Raw genomic sequence first — 27,296 nt, 5'->3', positions numbered from 1 at the left:
AAAGATAGTTTTCGCCTTAATTCCCAAGTCAATATTATTCTAAACAATACTCACTTAAGGGCAATTATTATGGAAGTCACTCCTCCGACTTCTAGTATTTAACTCGGATTAAAAGGAAAACTGCTCAAATAGGACCCAAGTTTAACATCTAAAACTGGAATCTGTACCTAACCTGAAGGAAATATTGAGATAAGAATAGAATTCACTTAAGTAATCAGATATTTACATGATCACATGACTACACATGTGAAACGTAATGAGTCTAACAATTTTTCCCAACAAATACACTTATATATACCAGGGTTCCTCTCAGGTTTGGATAACTTTACTCATTCTCACCTCTTCCGATCCTCATCAGAGTCTCTACAAATGTTGCCATCAAAATCGTTCGTTGAAGATTGTCATGAACCACCACATCTCCCACCATGTCGTTTGATTAGAATCCTATCCTTCGTGTCCACATCACAATATTACCCAAGATTATTTGTGAACGTACTTTTTAGACTTTCACTATTAATTCTTGGTGAAGGAATGTGTGGGATGATGAGAGAGTAATGGAAATAAAATGAGAAAGATAATGGAAAGACCTCATTAAAAAAAAGGTTGATTTCCATATAATGTTTCTTCTTCTTAATCTCCAGTGATTAACAAATTAAAAGCTTTAATCTTTTCAAGCATTTCCACCATAATACTTACACAATCCCATTATTCTCAACTTTTTTCTTTCTTTCTTTGTTAATTTTTTTGTTTCATGAAAGGTATGTGTGAGATTGATGTGAGTTATTAATGGAATTATGGAATGTGGTAGTGCAAAAGAAATTTGGTTGCAGGGAGAAGAACATCCAATACCCTAATATAAAATGACAACGTTTTGGACTCAATTAACGGTGTTAAAATCACTATATAGCTAGGAAAGATACATTGAGTTGAAAACTATTTATTTACACAAAAAAAAATTGAATAATAAAAATTAATGGATTCAATTGAAATCTAAATTAAGATTAGAAGATAAAATTAAAATACTAGTTAGTTCTTATTACAGTAAACAAAAGTTTTGTTATTATTCTTAATTTTTGTTGTTGTTTCGCTTACTTTTTTTTATAGCATTCTTTTGGTATAGACTAATACTAGTTTTTCTAGAAGTGATTTTGTTTAAATTAAATAAAATTATTATGCGTGATAAACTCTCTTTTTAACTAATTAACGTACACTATGTATCTAGTATTTGAATTTGAGATCTCTCGTCAAATTAGAATAATCTCACACTACAGTTTGATTAACACTGATCGGTGGTTTTTGTTGCATTCTCTATTATCCTTGTTTTATATTAACATGGTTTAATAAAGAATAAAGTTACACACCTAAATCTTTAAAACGAATTATTATCAACTAAACTACAAGTTCCTTGGTGCGTTGTTTATCCTTTTACTTGAAGATGCCGCCAAAAGGTAGATCCGCGACTGGCATAAAATTGTGAAAGAAAGATTGAGTGAATCGAATTAGAAGGAAGATTATATTAGAAGTTTATCTAAATCTAGTAATCCTATACCCGCTTTAAATAGAAAACTAAAATTTAATCCTCAAACCAGATTTGTATGAAATTGTGATTCCAATCGTTCGAAAAGCAAAAATTTAAAACTGAAAAAGAAATAAACAAATAAAAGAAGTTGAATTAAAAAACCCAGCGCCGCCTCCTCAACTACGAAAAACCTAGGGTTTTAAAAGCCCTGACTCAAGCATATGAACGAATCATCATCCTTCACCACCAATCGAACCTATATAGAACAATAAAAAATAAAGTACCAATGCAAAATTTCTTCGTTCATTATATCACACAAGAGATTAAAGGGTCTCATTCTGAATTCCCATCGCATTGTATGCATATACATGTGGCTTATTTATTAATAAATCTGTATCCATCATACTGGCCTGCTGGATGCTTCTCCAACATATGCTTTAACATGTTAAAAAAACATTGGAAAGCAAAAGTACTTTCTTCTTAATGTGCTCTCCTCAATTTATGGACCACACAAATTATTAAGTGGTTTTGAGTTATAATGTTAATTATCATGCTGATCCTATTATGACATCAAGAATTTAGCTAACCTAAGAATTGTGTGAATGGGGACAACTGTTGGGATCTTGCTTAGGGCAAAAGCCGCTAATCGAGCCACTACTTTAATACCTAAAGTCATTATTTTATTTCTTTTGACTGCTTAAAGTTTCATACTTGTTCTCTTTTAAAAAAAATGTTTCATACTTACTAGAAACCTTCTTTGGTACAGAAAAATTGAGAGCCTAGTTGTCTAGGATGTGTGCTCAGTACTGCAAGTGGAATCTGCAATGTTCGTGACATGCAGAGCTTAATTACGCATCACCTGGATCATATATAATCTAGGGTCATCACGCCGACGCATCACATGGAGAGCCTAGTTGTCTCTTGAATATTATTTTCTCACTTCCAAATTGATTTACTTTAATATTAATACATAAGTATTAGAATCAAGTGATTTGATATAAGTAATTAATTTATTTTAAATTTAGATTGAATCATTTAGATATTATTTAAGTTTTATCTTTAATAAAAATAATTTTTTTATTAAATTTTATTTATTTTTTAATAGAACATTGAATTAGTTAAAGTTTATTTCTCCTAATAGAAGGGTTAAGATAAAAAAAATATTCTTTAATGTTGTATTCACCAAAAAAAAAGTATTCATTGATGTTGTTAGTTTGTAGTGAAATACTACAACTTTTATTCTAATTTAAGGTTTAATTTTGGTTGAATAGTGATTAAACTAGTATTAATAAAATAATAATAATAATTAAATTCGTAAAATAGTATTAAAGATACATAATATCATAAGTTTATATCATTATAAAATAAAAAACAAACATTATTTTATAAGTTTTAATATTTAAAGTATACGTAAAAATTTAAATTAATCAAATTTATCATAATGATATTAGATCTAACTTTTTAACAATACACAATAATATGCATTAAAAGTAACAAGTTTATATATCTAGAGTAAAAAAAATTGGATAAATACTTCAAGTTAATTGTTTTAAGAGAAAGATTAAAACAATGCCGCATTAAACATTTGTCATAGATATGTTGTAAATCGATTCTTCGCCCTTTCTCATAAGTTTTCCAATCCTTAATTTAATAGTTTTTCTCAAGATTGGTTTTATTTAGACGGTACACTAGATTGATTCACCATTTTTTGATCGGACGACCAACCATTTCGATTTTCAAAACACACATAAATCATATTAAATCAACTAAAAATTAGGCTATGTATACGAACTAGCTTTGTAAAATATATAAATAAAATTTCATAAATTAATGAGTTTCAAACTAAATAATTGATTCTGTTATATAATACTATTTTAAAGATGTGTTAAAGTTGAATGTGTAATCATACAATAAAAAGATAAAATACAGAATATGACTATATACAATAAAAGATTGGTGTAGCATCTATTAAGGAAAAGATGATAAAAAATCAATTAAAGTAGCTTAGACATATACAAGAAGGTCACAAAAAACATAAATTAAAAGAGTAAATTACATGATTTTTAGTCTAATTAAAAGGAAAAGATGGAGACTAAAAAGAAAGATATTGAAAAAAATTATAAAAAGATCTTAGACTGAATAATATTTCTAACACTTTAATTTTTAATTTTGCCAAATTTCATTGTATTATCTATGTTGTTGACTTTACCAAGTGAGATAATACTTTGTTTTTCACATAGTTTCAATCTTAGACATGATCTCTAATGTTGTGTTTAGTATATGAGAAAGGGGAGGAAAAAAAAAGTGTTATAATCCTTTTCTTTCCTGTGTTTGGTTACTCAAAATAAAGAAAAGGAAGGAATGCATATAGTGACTCCATCACAAAATGCAATCCTCTCAATTCGAAAAGAAAACGAAGAGAGAAATAATTTTGTAGGTTGGTGTACAAATTTGCCTCCCAAAATCCTGCACACCTACATACAGAATAAGGAGAACTAGAACTTTTAACTAATAACACAGTTTCAATAAAACGTAACATATGAAACAATAAAATAATTACTTTTAAATATTTTTCATATTAACAAATTAATTATAACATCTCATTTTTTATTTGAGGATATTTTTGTCATTTTCATACATGTTTTTTTCCTTCTCTTTTCTTCCCCTTTTTATACAATCAAAAAGAAAAGAGAAAAACTTAACTTTCTTATCTTTCAATTTTTTCTCATACTAAAAAACTTAAAAATTATATCATTTTCACTCTTTATTTTCTTTCACTTTCTTTCCTCTTACTTTTGTTCTCAAATGCAACATAATCTAAATGTGTCCTAGGTTCCCATAGTCTAAACCACATAATGGCTGACTATTTTTTTTTCTTGGCATCAGTTACTCCTTGAATCCTGGTTTGAGCAACGCATGGTGGCAGATTAATGCAAGTCAGCGGTTGAATAGGCTAAAAGAATTACAAAAGGTAAAGTGTATTAGTAACAAGGAAAGTGTAAATAGCAACTCTTGAATGGCCAATTCAGTCCTAAGCTAGCATAAGCTCAATCAAAACAAATTTCTGACTTGGGCCGAACCCAATCTTATGCTTAAAGAGGACTGGTGTTTCCTGCATTTCCAAGTTGCTTCCTACACCTTTTTTGATATTTTTTTATCTTTCGGTTTGTTCATATCGGAAACTAAAAAAGGAATGCATTCCAGAATGTAATTTAATATTTCGGAAGAGCCATTTCAGAGCAAAAAATAAAGTGCAGGAAGTTACAACCCTTAAATATATAAAATATACTGATATCTTAGACATCTCTGTAACTTTAATTATAACAATAAGAATTATCCTGATATCATGTATCCATTTTAAATTGTATCTGATAAATCTTGACTAGATTTTTATAAATAATGGATAACTTTATTGTGGCAATGCTTTTGCACACGCATCATTCACACCTATCAAGTATCAACGGTGACAGATTTTGATTTGCTTGTGTCTGTGGAGCCAGTTGTTTAAATGTAAGTCTGAACTAAAAGTTTCACATTAAATAAAAATAAACAAATTAAGTAATATATAAATGAAAAAACCCACAAATAACAAATTTAATAACTTAAAGTTTTGAGTCGAATGTAATGTGAAATTTATTGGTGTGGTTTGCTGGTCACCCATTGATCAATATCTTTCGTGCACTTTCACATCAAGTGCTGTGCTAAAAGCATTTCTTAATGTGAATCTTTGTTACATGCAGAATTGATTTGGGAAGCCATCTTTTTCTAATTTATTTTTTTTCTTTTCAATAATCAAATACTTTATTCAATATTTAGGATGCATGATAAAGGAGAAACTAATGTTCGAGCTTGCTACACTGCCATTTCTGTAAGTTGGTATCTCAGTTTTTATTCCACACATGCTCATGAATGATTTAATTATCTGAGCCTTCGCATTAGGACTGGGTGGAATTCCGGCAAGGTAAGGAATATGGATTACCAGGGAGAACAAACAAATTGGTGGATGGATGCTATTCCTTTTGGCAGGTGATTGAAATTTTACATTTTCTTCATCAATCTTCTTTGTGATATAGTTGGATTGAAATTTGAATATAATCAGGGAGGTGCTGTTGCACTATTGCAAAGATTTTTATGATATGAAGTATATGAAGAAAAAGAAAGTTTGGATGGAACCTCTATGCAACTTGCCATGGTAGGCATGAAGTTAGGTTGATTTTGAAGTACATGTTTAACGATTTTTTACCATATAAGTTTTTCCTTTAATATCTATATTTCTTTCTATTTTGGATAAAGTGTTCGGTTAGATCAAGGAAACACCTGACACACTCAAACCAAATACTTCTTCGATCACGTATTCATATATTTTGTATATTTTGGTCCTCTAACGTATGCGAATGACGAAAATCATTCGGTCGTGATTATCGCTAATAAATCTACTTAAGGGTAATTATTTGATTAGAAGTGTCTAAGGACTTAAGTCTCAGTAAAGTCAATATAAAAAAGAATGAACCCCTAGGTAAGGGAACTAATTCAGTCTCAAACATTCACTATATAACACTAACAACTCACTATATAACACTAACAATTTTAAACTGAATCTTGACTAGAGCGTTGAAGTGTTTTTTATAGATATTGTTAGTCTTTCAGATTCACACATACCAGACAATTCTACAAGGAAAAAATCTTTTGATATAGCAAAAAGATTCTTCATCATAGATACAATAAAAGATCATTCAACTTAAGAATAAGTCTTCGATTCATTTGTGATAGAAATACTTCCTAATTCCATCTCTTATGATATTAATACTTCTTAAATTTTAAATCTCGCATGCACCTGTGAATCATGAAAGCAACCAAAACTTCGGTGAATCTCAATCATAATACAGCGGTGTTACGTTGTATGGCACGAAATTCTTCACTAAATTTTAACGAAGCACGTGTTTCAATATAATTAGCTCAATATATAACAAGTTAAAAAATAAGAAAAATCGATGGTTGATGGAAGAAAAAAAATGCTAAAAGTTACAAAAGCATTTGGTACAAATAGTAACCAATGCTATCGGGTCACTTCATAACTCAATTTTATTAAAAAAAAAATGTTAATTGGTACGAATACAACTTCGTCAAAAGCACACGATTGTGATTCTCATCAAATCACTTCTTAATTCTTATACATCTTTCTAATTTTTTAACTAATATTCTTTTTAAGAAAATGTCATCATTTCACATCCACCTTCAAGCATTTGGCTTTGTGCTTGGTTTTATGTTTAATGTACTTTTGATGCGCAGTGCTTGACATTAAAATGGTTAACAGAAGGTAAGTATAGGGACAAAAACACAAAAAAATAAAATTATTAGGAGATTAAATGTAAAATTGTACAAATTTTAGGGGAAAAACATAATTAAACCTTTTTTTCCTTCGTGGAGGTATATCATTATTTTTGCGTGCCAGTGAATTAAAGTCCATAATAATTAATTAAAATTCTGCGACAAAGTGATTCTTATGACTTAACTCTTCAGCAAAGTTCCTCTTAAGTAACTGATGCTTTAAATGAAGATGCCACAGCCCACAAGTCATCCAAGGGGTTCTTCTACAATTATAAACTTTTTTCTTCTTCTTTTTACTATAATAACACTTAGATTTTAATTTAAAATCTCATACTAATTACTTACATCTACACACTACACAACTATAAACTGAAGCCTCAAGTTTAAAATTCCACTCTCCATTATATCAACTGAAAATCTATTTTTCCAATTAAAAAGAATATATTGCTTTGCTTTAAGTAGTGGTGTATAAAAAAGAAAAGGAAGGCTGGGAAAACAATAATTAAAGGCAAGCCCAGTCAAGTGTAGCAAATGGCAACCAGAAGGGAAATACACTTTTATATTATTGTTTCTATGAGCTAAAAGATATAATCACTACAATTTTGTGCTACTTAGGAACAGTTATAGGTCCAGTTAAACTCACAAGTTCGATTCAACCTGGAAAAAAAATTAAAATCAAATAGACTTGAGTTGAATCGGGTTAAAAAAATTGCTATCAAATTATTGTTAGGTTGAGAGTCTTGTGTCACTTACACTTAAATTTTGTGATTTATCGACTAGAATTTCTATATTTTTGTTTTCATCAGTATGAATATTATTTAAAAACTAAATTCTGCATAAAACCATGTACAAAATACTTAACAGTTGCGTATATAATTAATTGGTTTGAGGGTTTTAGACAAAAACATGGATAAACGCGGCAAACATCCCTTAGATCGACCAAGATAGAGGCAGAGGAAAGCTTTGTGTCTTTAGTGTTCTTCCTTTCACATCACGTGGTCCTGCAGTGCCTTCTCTTTATGTTTCATTCTTCCAATATTATCCCTACCCAATTTAAAGATCATTCGGTAGACCCAAAAGAAGCAGAAGAAAAGGAGTTAGTTAATTAGAATTAAATAATGATGTTATCTGCACATTACCTCCGTTACATTCCTCTGCAACATTGTCATTGGTAATTTGGTATTATTGAGAACGATATAATATATATATATATATATATATATATATATATATATATATAAACATGTCTTTTTTATTCTGAAGATTGAGTACATTATGTTTTATTGGGAGACTAAAAGCACATTAATATTTATTAAATATAGAAAGTATTATATGTACATATCAGTACACTCCCTTGCAAATAATCTTTTTTATTGACCAAACGCTTGATATTAGTATTTTCAGAAAAATAATTTGAACTTATTATTATTTTTCTTTTAACCATCAGATGAATCTTATAATTGGCTTTTGCAAATAATATTAACAGCACTCAAAAAGCTGAAGTGTTTAATAAATTTATTTTTGAAAACAGAGAAAATGATAATGTCAGTCACAGTCACAAGGGTATCATTGATATTTGACAAGTGAAACTGTGTTACAGATATAACAGTTTTTTCAGTTGAACCCAAACTCAAAACCTTAACTTTGTCAAGTGGTGGTGACTATCTTGAGTTGTATGTAGCTAGCTACATTTACATTGTGAAAGCAAATCTGTGAAGGAACAAATGTTGTCTCTGTGGTTTCCAACCGCTGGATCTGTTGTCCCCCGTGGTGACTTCTTTGCCATCTTACTGCTGCCACTGCTCTTGTGCACTACATTCACTTCTACAGGTACTTCTTCTCTTTCATTCTCACTTGTCCTTGGATATCAACTTTACTTCACTGTTAATACGCTCTTTCAGTAGAGTTGGCATGAAGATTAAAGGGCATTCCCCTTTTTTTCACTAAAACAAAAAGGTGCAAAAGCAAACAGTTTAACTAGTTTTTATTTTAATGTATTTTGGGGGACTTCTCTGATGTTTTCCCAACTTTTTTCAGTGTTTTGTTTTTTTTAAGGTTCTTATTTGGTCATGCAATGAAATCAATTTGTTTCCTTTAGAGTTTCCAAGAGATTTGTCTGTATACTCTTAAGATTGCTGAGGCTGGTATTTGCCATATAATTTGTTTTTTTGTGGTTAAATGCTTACCATGTTGGTTGGGTATTGATGTCTACTAGTTCTCTCGGTAGAAGTATAGACAAAAACCCAGTTGCGCTTTTTTAAAATTAATGTTCTTTTGGTCATTAAATGTGGATTTGACATAATAAATATCTTTTTAAGCATCTTTTGAATGAAGAGAGGAAAATGAAAAGGCAAAAGTGCCTATCTGTTTCTTTTCTAACTTGAAGAAAGTGTGTGCGATGTTGCCATAGGCATGGATACAATTACTATTTTAGGGCTTCTCTAATCTCCACTTGAGAAACAATCCAGTGATATATATGTGGCTTTGTTCTGTAAAATTGTTTGTTTTAAGCATACTTGATGAGAATTAAGTCTTCCACTTTTCATGGTTGTTCATATACAGAAGCCCATGATGCACTTGATCCAACTGGCAATATTACAATCAAATGGGATGTCATAAGCTGGACTCCAGACGGCTATATTGTAAGTGATCATAACTTTCTTAATGTGAGAAAGACATTATATTGTGAGTTTTGACATTTAACCTGAAAAGCATTTTGTAGTAAGAAATAAGAGCTATGTAGCACTACTATTAGGCTTGATGGATCTTCCAAGCTGTACAAGCCATGTTTCAGCAGGACCTCCTGGGTGTCTGATTGGTTAAGCTTTAATATGGTTAATGTTAAACTCCATTTCTAACACAATAGCTAGAACTCCATGTTCCAGCAAGCTATGTAAGCAGATTATCGAGATGAAACTTCAATTCTGATTGGAGAACAATACAAGTAACACTTAAGGAACTGTATCTAAGTTTTCTCCTATGGTTAATTGGTTAATATTTTTTGAAATAGTATAAGTAACAAACTTTGAACTAGACGATGAATGTCTTTAGGTTGAAGCAATCACCATTAAATTTATATGTAAATAAATATTAGCTCCTATTTTCCCTGTTTCTTTAATAGTATAAATCCTTTCTTGCTTGTACAGGCTGTTGTTACAACGTACAATTTTCAACAGTATCGCCATATTCAGGCTCCTGGATGGATACTAGGGTGGACATGGGCAAAAAAGGAAGTAATTTGAAATGTAATGGGAGGCCAAACCACAGAATAAGGGGACTGTTCAAGGTTCAAAGGGAACATCCCTCATTGTTGCAAGAAGGACCCAACTGTAGTGGATTTACTGCCCGGAACTCCTTACAACCAGCAGATAGCAAATTGTTGCTCAGGGGGAGTCTTGACCTCATGGGCCCAGGACCCTCAAAATGCAATAAGTTCATTTCAACTAAGTGTTGGTTTAGCTGGAACAACTAACGAAACTGTCAAACTGCCAAAAAAATTTACCCTCAAAGCACCAGGGCCTGGTTAAACTTGTGGCCCTGCCAAGATTGTGAAACCAACTAAATTTATTACCAAAGACAAGAGGAGAAACACTCAGGCATTGAGTAAGTTACTTGTATAATGCATTGACATGAAATTTTGAATATACACACACACACACACACACACATGTTTCTAGATATAATATATGTACACATTAGACTTAATTATATAAATTTGCTCTCTTGCAAAACTGAATTTACTTTTGTATCTGGTTGTTTGTGTAGTATATGAGTGCACGTATCATATAGAAACAGATACTGGATGGGCTAGTTTCATTGAATTTTCAACAAGAGAACTCTTCCAATTTTCCTTTATAGCAAGTAGTGAAGTAACTAGACATGATCATTTATGCTTTATAAATTGTTCAGATAAATTATTAGTATGAAACCCAAGTTTTGGTTTAGCTTAATCTGCATATATTTTTGGCAGTGACCTGGAATGTTACCTGCACATATTCTCAATTCCTGGCTCAGAAGACCCCAACTTGCCGTGTTTCTCTCATCCTTCTATAACAATACAATAGTAAACTGCCCTACCTGCACCTGTGGTTGCCAAAACAAAACAGAACCTGGCAGCTGTGTAGAGTAAGTCCTTAATTCATCATTCTGTACACATATGAAACTGTCCTCTGATATGTTTTTCTGAACTATTCTTACAGTCCTAATTCCCCGCATTTAGCTTCAGTTGTGTCACCACCAGGCAAAGCTACAAATACACCTCTAGTCCGGTGCACAAATCACACGTGTCCTATTTGAGTGCATTGGCACGTGAAGCTTCAATATAAAGAGCACTGGAGGGTCAAGATCACAATCACAAATTTCAACTACAGAATGAACTATTCGCAATGGAACCTTGTGGTGCAGCACCCAAACTTTGATAATGTAACGCAGGTTTTCAGCTTTAATTTCAAGCCACTAACACCTTACGAGGGCTTTAAGTAAGTTCTATCAAGCACTATCATATAGTCCTAGATAAACTTGTGTACAAAATATTCCAATTCTTATATGATTATTATGTGATCTGGTTTTGCAGATGATGCTGGTATGCTGTGGGGAGTCAAGTTATACAATGATTTACTCACTTCAGCAGGACCCCTTGGGAATGTGCAGTCTGAGGTCATATTCCGAAAGGACAAATCATTTATTTGAATGGAGATAACTGTGTAATGCCACCTCCGGATGCCAAATGCAAGTTCAAAACTAGTTTTCTCTTTACTGAGTACACTCCTAGGCACTTTAGCTTGTGTGGTAATGTTATTGACTTAAGTATGAAGAATAATCTATGTGGAAGCATAAAGGGGTCATCTACTATTTTGAAGTCAAGTTATGTGCACAGATGCATACATGCTTGGCACAAGAATTCTGTCCTGTTGTTTACTTAGGAGTTTTACTGCCACGTGTATTTTTTGTAGCTTCTTGCATTGTAAAATTAAGTTGCTTTTGAATCATTACTTTTTCTTTTTCACGCCTCTTAGAATAGTTAACTGATGTGATGAATTTAAGCAAAAAGAAAAAAATTGTTAGCACCTACTACTCCTTTCGGGTGGATGGCTTCAGTGCTTTGTCATTTGTGCGTAATACGGCCATACTCGTTATCGTATAGTGCATTCAGTACTTATCATCTTGCTATTTTTGCTTAAAAGTAAAAGCCTAAATGACCGATTTTATTTTATTTTTTCAGTTTCATCGTTTATCTATTAAAAACTTCATTTTGATTCTTTGTTTTATTTTTTTGTTTTAGTTTATTCTTTTATCTTTATAAAAAGTTTATTTAGTTTTTTATCTTATTTATTTTGTGTCCTTCAATCTATTTAAGATTGATTTTGTTAATTATTTAAAAATGAACTTTTTTTTTCAATTTTCTTTCCTTTTTCTTCTCTTCATTCTAACAAAGAAATTCATTCTTAAATTATTAATAATATCAATCTTAAATGGATCAAATAATTAAATTGAAAAAAATAAGATAAATAATGAAAATAATTTTTTAAAAAGATAAAATTAAAAATTAAAATAAACTAAAAAATAAGATAAATGATCAAATAAAATAAAAAATTAAGATAAAGGATTAAATAGATCATTTGGCCAAAGCCAAAGTTTAAAGCCTAGAAATATTTTATAAAGAAATTGAATTCTTTATGTTTTTAAATTTTATCACATTTAATTCAAATTCAAACTTAAACCAAAGTTAAACATATCTTGGTTTATTTTAATCAAATTATGCTATGTCAAATAGAGGAGGACAATTTTCAATTAGGTTGAGCTAGAACTCATCAACAACCAAAACAACACATTTCACTGCATTAAAAATCAAAGAGAAAATAAAAAAAAATATGGGGGGCAAACAACCAAAATCTATGTAGAATTATGTGAATCTAAAACAACAAAGATTATATCTATTATTAAAAAGTTTTTTTTTTAATAAAAGATGAAAGAGAATCTCACCAAACTAAACCATTGGTTCCTCATAGGAAAACATTTTACAGGAATTTACATGAATTCAAAGGGAAGATTTTTTATTGGCTAGTTAACAAATTAATTAATAACTTGAAAAAAATTAAGAATTAAGAATAAAAAACAAATTAGCCACGCCTATTCCTGCGGTAGTTTTTGTTTATTCTTTCCTAGGAACTGGCATTTTCCCATTTTATTATTGATTACGTTCCTTGTACCACCCAACGACAACCGGTCAAAGTGTTTAATGACATTTGTTATTTTATTCATTAAAATATTCAAACTTATTTTAGAAAATAAAAGTAGAATTTCAAATGTTATATAATGCGTGTTTTTTTTTTATTTTTAAAAATATATAATAAAAATAGTATAAATATTGTTATCTAGATAAGAAGCGGTTCCAAAACTCGCTTATTATTTGTTTGATAATAATGTGCACGTAAGTAAATTTTATCGTTCACCCTCAATTTTACAATTACAAAATTTAAAATCTAACTTATTCCTAATGTGATTTTAATGTACAAATAGTTATTTTTCATTCAAAATAAAAAAGCATAATATTTAAGGTATCGAAACAATCACCTTTTTATACTACTTTTTTAAATGAGAAAAATGTACCTCGCATTACTCATTCTCCCTTTCCTTTTCATAGACAATTAATAAATTTAAGCTCGTGTCCGGCTTAACGTTTTCAACGACGGATCCATGTCTAGTTTGAGGCAAGTAATTGTAACTTTTACTTTTTTATATGAATTTGACATGAAAAATAAGAAATATCCACGTTCAAAACTTGAATTCAAACACACAGTAAGTAGTACTAGTATGTGTGAGAAAATAAAATGGTGTGAAAATAATTTCCCTTTCATATGATAACTATGTAGTGATGGTCTCGCTTCAATTTTTGACTTGATCTTTTATTGTGTTGGTAGTACTTGGTAGCCATCCTTGTATGCCATTGCTGTACCACGTGGTTATGGAACGAGACTCTATTTGAAGGTTTACGTCTTTGCATGAAAAATTGAAAATGGTTAATATCATCAAGTACAGAGTGGCTGGCATCTTGACTTATGATATGAGCTTGAAGAGTTGAATTTAGTGACCCTCTTCTCAACAAGCTTAATGAGTTGGTCTGGCTTATACCTCTTCCGGTTCCTCGATTGATGATGATGAATTTGTTTGTCTCATCAAATTTATGAAAAGTTCCTTTTTCAGTATATATATTCTAAAAAGAAAAAAAAAATTGCTTACTTTCCTCATTCCAACAAGATCAGGCTGGCTTCCACAGTTTGACTCGTTCCTTTTGATCAAACTTTAATTTTAACTAAATGACAGTAGCAAAGAAACATAAAATATTACACCTAAAGTTTGTCCTTATTTTACAATACCCCATGCAGTATTAATAATTAATAATTCAGTACGACAAAAAGTCATTACCAAAGTTGTCACTTAATCGAACGTAAATTCTAGTAAACAATGGCCCTGATTTGAAGTGTTTATGCCATGAAGAACACATTTTGATACATCTAAGGCTTTTTGTTTATTACATCCATTTGGATATATGAACACTGAGAGGGACATTTGTGTCCCAACAAATATCATAGATATAGCCTAGTGTGTTTAGTAGATCAGTTATTCTGCAGACAAGTTCTTGAACCGAATCAGCACAAGCAAGCTATTTTAAATAGTTAGCAACAGATGAGAATGGCACCATTTGAAGTTTCTATTTCCCTGTGCCCTACAATGTCCAAGATGATAGGCGTAGGCGTGTCTGTCACATGCTTGCACAATTTGTTTCCTGCATTGAATGGAAAATGAAATTTTTATCCTCTAAATTGATATACGTTGTGAGATAATTCAGAATTCCGGTTATGTAAATGTACTTCCCAACAAACGGAAATGCTGCCAGAAAGCACAAAATGTCTTTCCTTCACCTTGTCTCCATAACCTAGATGAAAAAGTACACCGTTCCCCCTAAGCAATTAAGGGGGAGGATGACTTGATTGAATAGAGACCCAAAAGAAGTGGAGTTTAATTTGATGCATTATTAGTGTTAAAAAAGTTTTATACTTACAGTCAATAATGTGTTGTTAATGCCACAATATTTAATGAGTTTGACAGACAATGCAAGTTGTTAATGTCAAAGTCATTAATGTAGCAACACATCATTTGTACTACTTTTACACTGATATCAAAATTAGATAGGAAGGTATGTTAAAGATCTATAATTTAATAAAAAAGCTTGATTAAGAAAATATTTCTTTCACAAATTGTTTATGGTGGTAGTTCACATAATTTGATTAGTCATTTTGATAATATAGAGCCTTAAACGACAGCCCCAGATTTCATTTTTCCATTTTCCTCCAAAGCAGAGGAATTGAGAAAGCATGGTTTCATGCTAGTGCAAAGTGTGCAGTGCTAACTACAAGTTTACCTGCAGCAAAGTGCTCACATAGTCTGCTGCATAGAGAAAAATCAAGTGATTAAATTTTCACAAAACAGGACAACATACCTCTTCCAAAAGCACTTTATGTAATCCGCAGAGTGCAAGAAGAATCATTCTCTTGCTTCACCTGCAAGGATTGCCTCTCATGCTCAACTCGCTGAAGCTGTGATGACAATTGTAGTAAGTCAATGGTTGCACCATCTTCACCGGAAAGATGATCTTTTACATTCAAGTAATCTGAAGCTTGGAAGATACCATCTGCCATATCAAAGTTTACAATACAATTATTGTCTGATATTAATACAGGACTGAGATGACTTCCATCTGCATGATTTAGTTCTGATGGAAAACTATCTGACACTCGGCTTGAAGAAGTCTGTGAGCTTATTCCTATCTTTTCAGAGACCTGACTCATGTTGTAGTTATGGCTATGACTGCTTGGAATAACCAAGGAGTGAGCCAAGGGAATTCCTGATGATTGGCTTGAAGAGTTCTGGGATTGAGATGACAGAAGAGAGAGAGCACAACAAGAGTCTGAAATCCCCGACAATCCTTGAACAGTTGATGAGGTATCAAAAACATTGAAGTTCTCATTTCCTACAGTGTCCTGGAATAGTGGTCTCAACCCAGAATTTTGGGCCCCAAGGGCAGATGGATAGGGGCTATTGCTCTCACAGAAGATGCTTCCTGTGGTGGATGTAGCACTGTTTTCATGAAGAAAAGGAAATTGATTTCCGTTATATGATGGAAATAAAGATCTTGATGGAGGATGTCCATTGGTTGCAGCCATAGAGGAAAGATTCCTAAAACCAGTCCCGTGTTCTGCTTTGATAGGTCTCCAAAAGTCACTCATACCATATTTCTCAGAACACGTGACCCCACTTGGAAGCATCTCTGGGCAGATAAAAGATGAAGTTAGCATGGATCCCTGGAATCTGCTATCTGCAACCACATGATCCTTATAAAAATTCAATTCAATTAACTTTACTAATATCAGATGACTACAAAAGTAGAGAAAACTGGAGTCAGGGAATCAGTTCTTATAAGAGTCATGACCACATCTAAATTAACTACTATGAGTAAACGAAACGGTTCAAAATTTATTGAAGGAATAAAAATAACTTTAGAATTTAAGCACATCCCATACATATAGTTTAATGACCAATTTCAAGAGTTTCTGAATATTAAAAAAAGACTAGAAATTATGTGACACACTTTTGATGTTTTAGCATATGGGAATGAAAGAAGTTTATTTCATTCCATAATGCAATTAAAAAAATTAAAACAGTAACATATGGAAACTCTCACACTGCTTTATCTCTTTTTCTCCCTTTCTATTTAGAGACAGAAAACGAGTGGCAGTAGCCAACCAATATGATAGAATATTAAGGTTAGTAATATGGAACAAAAACTGGGAAATAAAGTTCGCTGTTGATTGGACTTCATGTTATTAATAACCTGACATGTTAATGACTCATAAAAAAGGAGATAGTTTAATTCCTAATGGGAAACCTTTTACTCAGACAAGTATGGTGTTGAATAGAAGATGGATGTGTGGCACTAGTGAGAAGAATAGATTGCATGGTTTTTTGTCATGTGAATAGGAGGAAAGGTAGACCAAGAAAGACATTGGAAGAAGTTGTCAAGACTCAAGAGGGACCTCATAGTAAATAACAACTCTGAAATTTTGGTTTTTAACCAAGCCAAATGGCGTTGTACGATCCATGTAGCCAACCTCACCAAGAGGGATAAGGCTCTATTGTCAAAAACAAGAATGTTGCCGAAAATCATTTCCCCTCAGAGAGAGCGCCATTATTCTTGTTGAATAAGTCACTTTAAAGTTCACATCCACCACATAACAAAAGAATCCAAATTAAATCTAGTTTAGGCAAGTGTACCCAAAAATAAAGTTAATTTGCACAAGGTCAAAACTGACAACCGATAAGGAACAGCATATAATCAGAAAATGTCAGAGAATAAACACTTTGAAACAAAAGGGGCAATAAGATGGCAGTTCATGTGTTATAGATGTATATTCATCAGGTAAATCAGCATTTGAAAATCCACATTTATTCTGGTGGGTGACAATTGACAAAGCAGGACACCACATAGCAAATTATTTCTAGAATATAATTTAAACTGGACCACATTACATATTCTGAAGTGTGATTGTGTGAACACAAGGAGTTAATAATGACATTGGCATCAAAATGAAACTTGACAGAAAACTGTATGACAAATGTACCACAGTATGGACTGGAATCAAAATCCGATAAGTTAAATAGAAAGGTGAAGAAAAACTTTGAATCATTTCTGAGGCTGTATGGGCATATTACATTAAGCATTTGAAAAGGTAGAAATGGACAAAGAAAAGGGACCAGCTTTTCAAAGGCACGCACGCTTCTATATTTTTTAGTGCCAACAAAGTTATAATCAAGCAGTCAATCGCATGAAATTTAATCAATGAAGAATGCAAGGGATTAACGTGCATGTGACCAAAAGAAAAGAAGGGAATTTAAGAGAAAAGGAAAGTGTGTAGGAGAGGAGGAGAATTATATCACGAACTAATTTCAGAACATGTATAATTACCCCCACATGGCTGAAGCAACCTCCCAGACTTTCCTGGGTGAATACCCATTTGTGGTTTTCTTCTACGCTCATTATGACCTGCAAGGCGTTTTCGGCAGCTCCGCTTACCATCATCAAATTCAGCCAGCAAATGAAACCTGTATATCATACTAAACATTACAACAGAACTATATATCTCAACAACACTGCTTCTCATGTCAACCTTGTCCGTTATGAGAAGTAGTAAAACTATCCTTAATCATATAAAAAAAAAGGGGAAAGGAAAATGATGTAAACAAAGGCAGATAAAAGTCTTTTAAAACCCACATGACATACAATTGAGTAGGTGAAGAGTCATGTTCTAGTATTCCAATCAATAGGCACAGATGACAAGCCATAGTAATACATATTTAGCAGCTTGGAATTGAAAGATGAAGAAAGGTTGACCAACCTACTACATTGCTGGCAAAACCTTTGCTCAATGCCATTGACTATAACAATGGCAGTCTTGGAGTGAACCTCACAGACCTTGTGCCTCTTGTGGTAGTCCTTGCAGGAGCTGAGATCCTTGTTGCAGCCATAGACTTGGCAATATGCAGTCTGAGAGTGCAACCCTGAAGCTCTCACTCTCTTAGGAGGCGTTGATGACTCAGAAGAAGACAAAACTTTGGAAAACGCCCGATCAGTGAAATCTCCATGGTCAGCAAATCGACCCAGCTTCAAATCAATGAGGGAATTTGAGTTTGAAAGCTTTGAATTTGAGTCCCCTCTTTGAGAAAACCCACTTGGGGCATCCACAACAGTGCCAGTGATTCTGTCACTGTGTTGTTGTTGTCTATTACCATTCACCTTTCTGGTTGGAACACTCCCAATTAGATCATCGGACATGTGTTTTCCCAACATTTCAGGAAAACCCAATTCCTCAAAACCTTGATTCTCAATGCTGTGGTGACCCAAACCCAACATGTCGTTGGAAAAACCACATGGGGTTTTGAGTTCCCAGCCCAAGAAAGAATTTTTACTCCTCCCGAGAGTGTTGGGAGGTGAGAGTGCCTCATTGGAGACACACTCCTTTTCTTCAGGGACATAGCTCCAAGATTCCATCACATGCAACAGAACCAGGTCAGGTGCAAGACAATTAAACACGACCAAACAACAATTGACTCCCGAACAGTGTCCCAACAGTGATGCTAATTCGCTATGGTAAGTTTGTAGCTTGAATTTCGGATTGAGCAGAAAGGCAACAGCTGAAAAAGCATTGTTTTTTTTTTTTTACATTACCCAACAGAGAAGGACACGAATTCAGTCTCTTAAAGCAACGAGTCCATGAAGCTCTTCGATTTTATAGAGACCAAAAGGATTAGATTCGAGGAGAAAAGAAGTGGAAAGGAACAAGGTGTGAGAAGATAGAAAGAAAATGGAAGAAAAGAAAACAAATCAAATAGGTGGAAGATAGAGAGGATGTAAGGATGCTGAACTGAAGCAGAGTTGATACAGAATCGGGAAAGTTGTAGTGAAAGAGAAAGAGGGAGCGAGAAAAGGAATGGTATAGTGTGTGTGAGAGAGAGAGTTTGAAAATAGTAGTGGAAGATGGAAGTCTCAACTTAATTGAAGTAATTGAAGTGAAGGTGAAAGAGAAGAGAATTTAGTGGGCATAAGATGGAAGATGGAAGATGGAAGATGGAAGATGGAAGTTGAAGAGGTTGGAATTGAGAGTTGTTATTTTTGGAGAAAGACAATGAGAGTGGACAGCTTTCCACCATGCTTAGCTAGGCACATAACGCATTTCAGAGAAAGAGAGACATTCTTCTTCCCTATTCTTTTTAACATTTTCATTTTTTTAGGAGCATTTTCATTAATTCAAAATAATACTGATATTTTTACTTTTACTATTGAACAAAACAATATTTTTCCAACTTATATTTATTGTATTTTGATTAATTAAATTATTTTTTTGTTTAATACATTTTAATTAGATTCTATAGACCAATTATAAAAAAATGGTCCACTTTAAACCAATTAAATCATTTTAAAGAGCTTTTTATTTTAGAAAAAAAATTATATAAAATTAATTAATTGATATTATAAGAAAATCAATTAGATTGGATAGATTTTTTTTTCCTTCATAAACTCGTTCAATCTACTGTTTGAAGATTCCCAGTTATAGAATTGTGGGATAAATGAGAGTAAAGGAAAGGTTCCATGCAGCTAATATTCTATATTTTTATAGTTTTTCGTTTTTTTTATCACATGTGAATGTTCATTAATTTTATTAATAATTAATCTCTACTATAAAACTGATATATTTTACTCATTTTTACTTTGTTTTTTTTTTTTTTTGTTTAATGAGTTAAGGGTCAGAAATGTTTTATTGCTTATTGAATTAAGGAAGACTTTGACTTATCATTCGTTAGCTTCATTATAAGCAAGTCTTGGTCTCTCTAGTCTCTGTATAAAATCATTAAAAAAACGCATCAAGTAAAAATTAAATTAAATTAAAATTATGTTACATTTCTTACAAAATACAAAATTAATAACTAAAAATTTAAACAGTAACAATTAATAAGTGTTTCTATTATTCAGACTTTATTTAGTTAAAATATTTTTGTTGAATTGTAAACTTTTATAATGTTCAAAAAATAAGAAACAACAATCTAAACCGCTTCTCCAGCCAAAGTTTTCTCCGGAAGTTTTCACCAGTTTTGAATTTGTTCCATAGTCACTTAATCATACTCTCATTTATTTCATATTTTTTTTTATCATCATCACATTGTTACAAAATATATATTAATTTTGTTGATGACTAATCTTTACTAAAAAAATCTAACTGATCATCTTTAATAAGATATTTTTTCTTAATTATATTTTTTTCATTCACAAAGCTTAAATTCAAAATTTTATTTAAAGGAATTGAGCCTAAGACAATTTCGACCGATTAATTTCATATTGAATGCTTGACCAATTCATCGTTTTAATTATTTATTATTATTAAACCGTTAATTCTAATTTAATTTTTTACAAATAAATGTGTCTATGAAAATCAATCAAGATCAAACTTATCATCCACTCAATAAATATAATTTAGTTGACAACACTTAAGTTTAATTTATGATAAATAACATAAGTTTGATTCTTTAAAAATATATTCTTATAGAGAAATGAGAAATTTAAATATGAATAAATCTTAAATCAAATAATAATTAAAAAAAATCAAACTCACCAAAGACCACAATGGGGCAAATGGCAACTTAGCCGTTTTGGTGTAAAAGTTTACTTAGGTAACTTCAATGTAAAACAACGGAAAGAAACAAGGATAAGTTGTTGCTCCTTTAAAAAGATTACAAGGCAAAAAATCCTTAATAGTAAATAACAGTTTTATTTAATTTATCTAAAAAGTCAGTTTGAGCCTTCAAAACATAAAATGTTTGAAATGCGTAAAAAAGTAAAATACAAATACTTTTTTTTTGGTGAATAAATACATATAATGGATGTCACTTTATAATTGCCTTAATTACTTATCTAGTTTAATTGATAAAACATTAATTATTATAAATTTGTAATATTTAATTTTGATTTGTACAAATAAACAAAATAAAATATTCACTAAACTTAGAGGTAACATGTAATTTTATTGTGATTTATTCAAGTGATTAGCAAGTCTCCTTATATCTGTCTGAAAAATAAAAAAAGGCAAGTCTCCTTATACGAGGAGAGCAGAAGAGTCTCCTTACCCTTTTAACTTAATATTTTTTTATATAAAGAAAACAAAAACGTAGCTAACAGTTCGAACAGATTGACTTATTCATAAATCATTTCAATTTCCTTAAAAAAATCATTTCAATTTAATTCACTAAATATTTAACTAAACTTGCTTTTTTAATATCCTAAAAAAGCTTGCTTATTTAATTGAATAAATAAATTTATATCTGGAGTTAGATTTAATTATTTAAATTTTATAAGTTTAACATTAATAATTTATAATAACTAATGTGTTTGGGTATTACTTAAAGTTATAATTTTATTGATTATATTCATACTTAAACAATCGTAATTTTATTTATGATTATTTCATATCTATCACCTAGTCACGAGCCTTACGAGTAGTCTTTTAAATAAATTATTATTATTATAAAATTTTCTTTTAATAAAATTATGAATTTAATTATCAACGATTTCATATTTAAATCTTAAATTACATATTTTTTCTTATTTATACTCCATTAAGTAACAAAAAATATTTATTAAACATTAAATCAACAACTTAGTCAATTAAAAAATTATGAAAAATCATATCATAAATAAAATAAGAGAATTTTAACTCACGGTGTTTAAAAAAGAGTTAAAGATAGAATTCTCTTATCCATGATGAGTGACACAAGTAACAAATAACTTTACTTGTTTAAACATATGTTAGAGATTTAATCCATGATTAGGTGAATAGAGAGAACATGTGAGGAGAGAGAGAAATTTTTTATTAATTGATACTTTAATCTCATGATTTTAGGTGATGAAGATACTCTATTGTCAGAGAAAAAATAGAATCCTTTTCATAAAAAAATTAGAAGCACAGTTTTAATATAATTTCATTGTAACTTTTAATTTATTTATTAATATAGTGATTAATAAGACTAATACAATCAACAAATTAAATTAAAACTTTATGTTAAATTAAGTAAATCAAGATTTTATTTTATTTTTATACTAAAGAGGGTCAGAGGTCCAAAAATATTAATTTATTGAAACAAATACTGCTATGAATTAAGCTAACTCAATTATTTATACCCTAATCATAACAACATCCCATATTAGAGGGAAGATGAGTATATGAAGGTGAGGTTCAAAACGTTTTGATGCAGTCAATGCCAACTCACCATGGAATTATTATGTTGGGATCTAATCGACAGGACCCATATTTCTGATTTAACCATTTTCTGACACGTGTTGCTTTCATTAATTTATTGTTAACGTCTTCTGCGCGTGGCACCACGCTCTTCGGACAGAGAGTGACATGCCAAACAGGCTCCACCACGCAACCACCCTTTGTTTACTTCCCTTCGTTGTTAAAAGAAAAAACGCACAACTACTCTCGTTGCTTCTCCTCAAATGAAAATTATTTGTCTTATTCCAAATTTCAACTTTCTCTTATAAATATATAAATAATGTATGATGTAAAAAAATTCATTACTACTATCATTTAATAATAGTAGTAAATTAATTGAGTTTTATAATAATTTTTTTAACTAGCAAAACATTTATTGTGCATTAAATTTGAGTTAGTTATGCAATTTTTTCCACTGTAGTTAATTACTAATATAGTTTACAACTAATTGTTCGATAACAATGCCAGTGGTGATCCAGGATGTGCGTAAGCTATGAATAACTGATTGCACTGTGTTTTGTTTTATTTTATTTAAGTTAAAATTCTATAATTGGGATAAGTCTCCGTACGTGATGTTATTCTTAATATTTTTTGCTGAAGATGTAACTTTAATTATTATATTGGATTATTGCGGTGTAAATAGTAAATGATTTACTAATTGTGTGAGTGTATAAAAAATTCAACCACCACATAAAGTTACATGGAACTCGATCATTGAAAGATGAGTAAGGGATTAAAGGTAGAAACAGACCTAAGGGACATATGATTTTGGTTGCAGAGAAAGAGATTAACAACACATTTTTTAGTATATTTTTTATACACTTTTCATCATTAACTAAAATTTATTGAATGCAATATTAAATCTGAATCAAATTGAACTGATATTTAATTTGTAGCTTAGTTTGAATCAATTTGGCAATTTTTATATTTTTAATTTATTTTAAATATCTTTTAAAGTTATTTTAAACTCAAGAAATAAAAAATTAGCACAATGTAAAAGTCTAATAACTGAGTTATGATCAAGCCTTGAAATTGACATTTACGTAATCATAAGCTATAAAATAAAATAAAAATATGTCAATATCATAGTATAAACTCTCTTTTCAAGTGAATAGATACATTAATGATTAGATTCTAACTTTGTTTATGTAATACAAGCTTATTACAGTAATCTAAATGTTTAACATCGATTAAAAGTGATATTTTACGGCAATCATTGCAATTAATGAAGTAGATCCTAGTGTGGTTAAATGTATTTTCTACATCAATTCAAAATAGAATAAATGGGATATATATGTTAGTTTTAGAAACTACACGGTGACATTGTTGTAAGGCTTTTGTGTGGCGCCTCAACCCATGGCCACTAGGTATAACCCTCTACCATCGCGTGAACCACTATGGTTGCTTTTTGCCACATGCTCAACCACAAAGTCTGAAGTTGTGATATCAATTACTTTCTACACCAACCCACGAATCTCAAACATTTTTTCCCTTGTATTATTTTTCGTTTACTCACTTGCAACAGTCACAAATTCTCAATCACCATCGCAAGCAAAACAGAACACAAAATCTAAACGAAAATAGAATAAAAACAAATAAAGAGTAGATCTTGTACTTGTAAATCGAAGATCTTGCTTGCTGTTTCGGTAGACGCATAGGAGTTCGGATCGGGCGAAAAGTTGACCAAGGATTTTTCAAATGAGGAGTGACGACCAAAAGAGTGGAGATTGAGTTTCCAAAGTTGGAGGAAATTGGAGAGAGAAGCAACGAGAAAAAATATTTTATTTGCACAAACATTTTACATCGCTTATTAAATAACCAACATAGAATCTTTAAAAATTACAACTATTTTTTTACATCGACCATTAATGAACCAATGCACAACAGACGTCATAAAAAGCCTTTTTACCCCTTATGCCTAAGTATTCTAGTCTATTTTCACCTTATATAATTTTATTTTTCAAACTTATATGAAGAACGTACAAACTCACCGTACACCCCCCAAAATGATACAAAGTCACTTACTTACCTTATTTGTCCATATAATTTTTATCTAAGAGATTTAGGCATAATAAGAATTAAATTCATCAAGACGCTTTGATTAAAGATATATACTCTTGGTAGAGCTTTGTTATGAATATAATAAGCATCCCAAGTAGTTGAGTCGTTAGATGAACATGCATAAATGTTTCACAGGACAATTCTATCAAGTAGCTAGTGACCATGTTGGGGACACTGTCTAGGTAGCCTACAAATTAAAACCCAACGAGTAGAAGAAATGACAAGGTCCATTGCAAAAAGACGAAGAAGTTGATAAATGGAGCCTAAATTTGGCGCCAAACACGATACTTTTTACTGACATGTGGAACATTATCATATATCAATATGCCCAAGTTTCTACGTGGTCTAATATCTAACAATACTATGGTGGGGGGCTTCGTGAGGGGGGAACCTACTGCACCAACTCTGGAATTAATCGATGTTGATGATGACGAGAGCATGAAAGCTCTGTCATACACAAAATTCATGGCCATCCCAGTCTCATGTCTTTTTGCGTAGAAAGTTGTTCTAAACCCTTCCACTCATGTATGTGGTCCCAAAATTTTCTTTTGTAGGTTTTGATGCATACATACAACTGTCATTTTATTTTCTTCCTTTGTATTCCCAAGTCAATTACTGGTCTCCCAACACTTCTGTTCAATGCTTAGTGTTTTCAAGGTATTATTTACTTGTTCCTATTGCAAGTTAAATTGGTCAAAGATCCACCAACCAGATTAACCCAATAATTTTATTAACAGAGTTAATAAATTGTTACTTTTGTAAATTAAAAATTGCATATACTCTATTTCAAGGATATGATATTCATTCCACTTCTACATTGAGTAACCAAAATGAAGTTTAACAATTAACAATGCAAAAGTAAGTTTGTCTGCCAAAATTAAATCGTTAAATTTTATTTCCGATTCTTCAAGTGAGTTATAGGTTTTCCCCCTCTTTTGGTTTTATATAAGTATTTGACTTTTAAATAAAAATGTCTAATAACTCTGATTGAATAAGAAACGGTGAGTTATAATAAATTTTTCTATACCTCTCTTTGGTTCTTAATAATAAAAAGAAATACTTGAGTGACTTTAAAATGTGGATTTCATCCACAAAATCCACTACCTCCAGTTCTTAATCCTCCATAAAGTTATAGCATCATTATTTGACCGAGTGTTAGAAAAGAAAGCAGAGCAACCCACCACAAATAAGGAGGGATCTTCCTTTCCTCGCCTCCAACTCCAACCTACCCCCTTTTGAAGACTTTCAAATAAGTTTAAAACCCTGATTACATGCTTGTTATTTTTTTTTTATTAAGGAAAGATAATAGGATAAAAATTGTCAAGTAAACTGCTGGTTCATGCGTTCACCCACTTTTCATTTTATTATTTGATTTTTTTTTATTTAATTTACCTCCCCTTTATCAACAACTCTCATATATATTTTGAAGCACTCACACAGAGAACTATATACTATGCAATCAACTTTAATAATTAAGTTCTACTGATTTTAAAAACTGATTTATAATATTGCATCTCAAAAAATAAGAAAAAAGTATATTTTCAACGAGTAAAAAATGTAGGCATTTTTCAACAGTTTGCATGAGACCTGAATTAGGCATTATTCAACTGATTCAAAATTATATAAGACATGGGTAATACAATAAAAATTTAATTATTCATTTGGTCTTTATTATTTATTATTGTACATATTTTACTTTTAGTCTTTGTACATATTATTTTTAATCCTTTTTAAGTTAAAAAGGATAAAAAATAATATGTATAAAGACTAAAAGAAATTAAGATAGTATAAATAAAAATTAAAATGGATAATTTTTAAGTATAGGAACTAATAATTAAAATTTGTATAATTCATAATTATAGAAATTAAATAAATAATTAAATCTATACTAAACACATTAAATTTCAAGGGGGTTTGATCAGTAGATTTGGAACTCTTGCTTCCCTACAGGTTACAACCAAAGTCTTTCTCCGCAGCCTCCCTCAGGGAATTCATTAGAACTTCAAAACAATAAATTTAATTTGGCTGTAACCTCCCCACTAGTTTCAAATAAATTGCAATTAATTAATTAGTAACCCAACTCTGACATGAAAAGGAAACCCATACCTTTTACAAAGCAAAGAAATTGAATATTTGTCAATAGAACCACAATTTTTTTAACAAGAGACTTTTTATTTGATATCCAACTAATTATTTTCTGATGAACTTATTTTAGAATAAAGTGATATTTTTAATTGCGACTTCATGTTAACTCAGATATCAAACTTTGGACCTTAATTAAAAAATCTAATGAATCACAAATTTTAGAACTTAAAGGAAGGGGGGGTAGTTGTTCGGCCCAAGCACCTGCACCCACATAAATACGGCAAGGTTTTAATTAATGTTGAGCCCATCGGTTTGGTGGACCGGTTGGAACATTATTACAAAGTTCAAAATTTAGAAGTTGAACTTGTGCCATGTGTTGTAGACGTCAATAGTCATCGACCCCTCCAAAAACTTTGGGCATA

General features: G+C 31.0%; 1 protein-coding gene and 1 pseudogene across 3 annotated transcripts; one reads left to right on the top strand and one right to left on the bottom strand.

The window, feature by feature from the left end:
* Positions 1 to 8,571: 8,571 nt before the first annotated feature.
* LOC114413778 lies at positions 8,572 to 11,424 on the top strand (annotated as a pseudogene).
* Positions 11,425 to 14,190: 2,766 nt separating this feature from the next.
* On the bottom strand, positions 14,191 to 19,634 carry LOC114411785 (squamosa promoter-binding-like protein 6). 3 transcript variants are annotated; one of them, XM_028375478.1, is made up of 4 exons: positions 18,301 to 19,634; positions 17,871 to 18,007; positions 15,348 to 16,223; positions 14,191 to 14,633 (listed from the first exon to the last, which is right to left on the bottom strand). In XM_028375478.1, the coding sequence occupies exons 1-3, from the start codon at positions 18,951 to 18,953 to the stop codon at positions 15,364 to 15,366; spliced, it is 1,650 nt and encodes a 549-aa protein (XP_028231279.1). In that variant the 5' UTR covers positions 18,954 to 19,634; the 3' UTR covers positions 14,191 to 14,633; positions 15,348 to 15,363. The 3 variants fall into 3 exon arrangements, with proteins under 3 accessions (XP_028231279.1, XP_028231281.1, XP_028231280.1); XM_028375480.1 differs by having other exon boundaries at positions 15,348 to 16,175; XM_028375479.1 differs by lacking the exon at positions 14,191 to 14,633 and adding an exon at positions 14,640 to 14,833.
* Positions 19,635 to 27,296: the final 7,662 nt, after the last annotated feature.

Source organism: Glycine soja, chromosome 5 (assembly GCF_004193775.1).
Source record: "Glycine soja cultivar W05 chromosome 5, ASM419377v2, whole genome shotgun sequence".
Taxonomy (NCBI): Eukaryota; Viridiplantae; Streptophyta; class Magnoliopsida; order Fabales; family Fabaceae; genus Glycine; species Glycine soja.
Note: the sequence above shows the minus strand (reverse complement) of the source record. Positions and strands in the feature narration are given on the sequence as shown.

Bases quoted from the DNA above. Each gene is read 5' to 3' on its own strand.
- LOC114411785 (XM_028375478.1), bottom strand. From the start codon at position 18,953: ATGGAATCTTGGAGCTATGTCCCTGAAGAAAAGGAGTGTGTCTCCAAT. The intron at 18,008-18,300 runs GTTGGTCAACCT...TATGATATACAG, and splicing joins TTTTGCCAGCAATGTAGTAG to GTTTCATTTGCTGGCTGAAT. The intron at 16,224-17,870 runs GTAATTATACAT...ATGTGGTTGCAG, and splicing joins GTTGCTTCAGCCATGTGGGG to ATAGCAGATTCCAGGGATCC.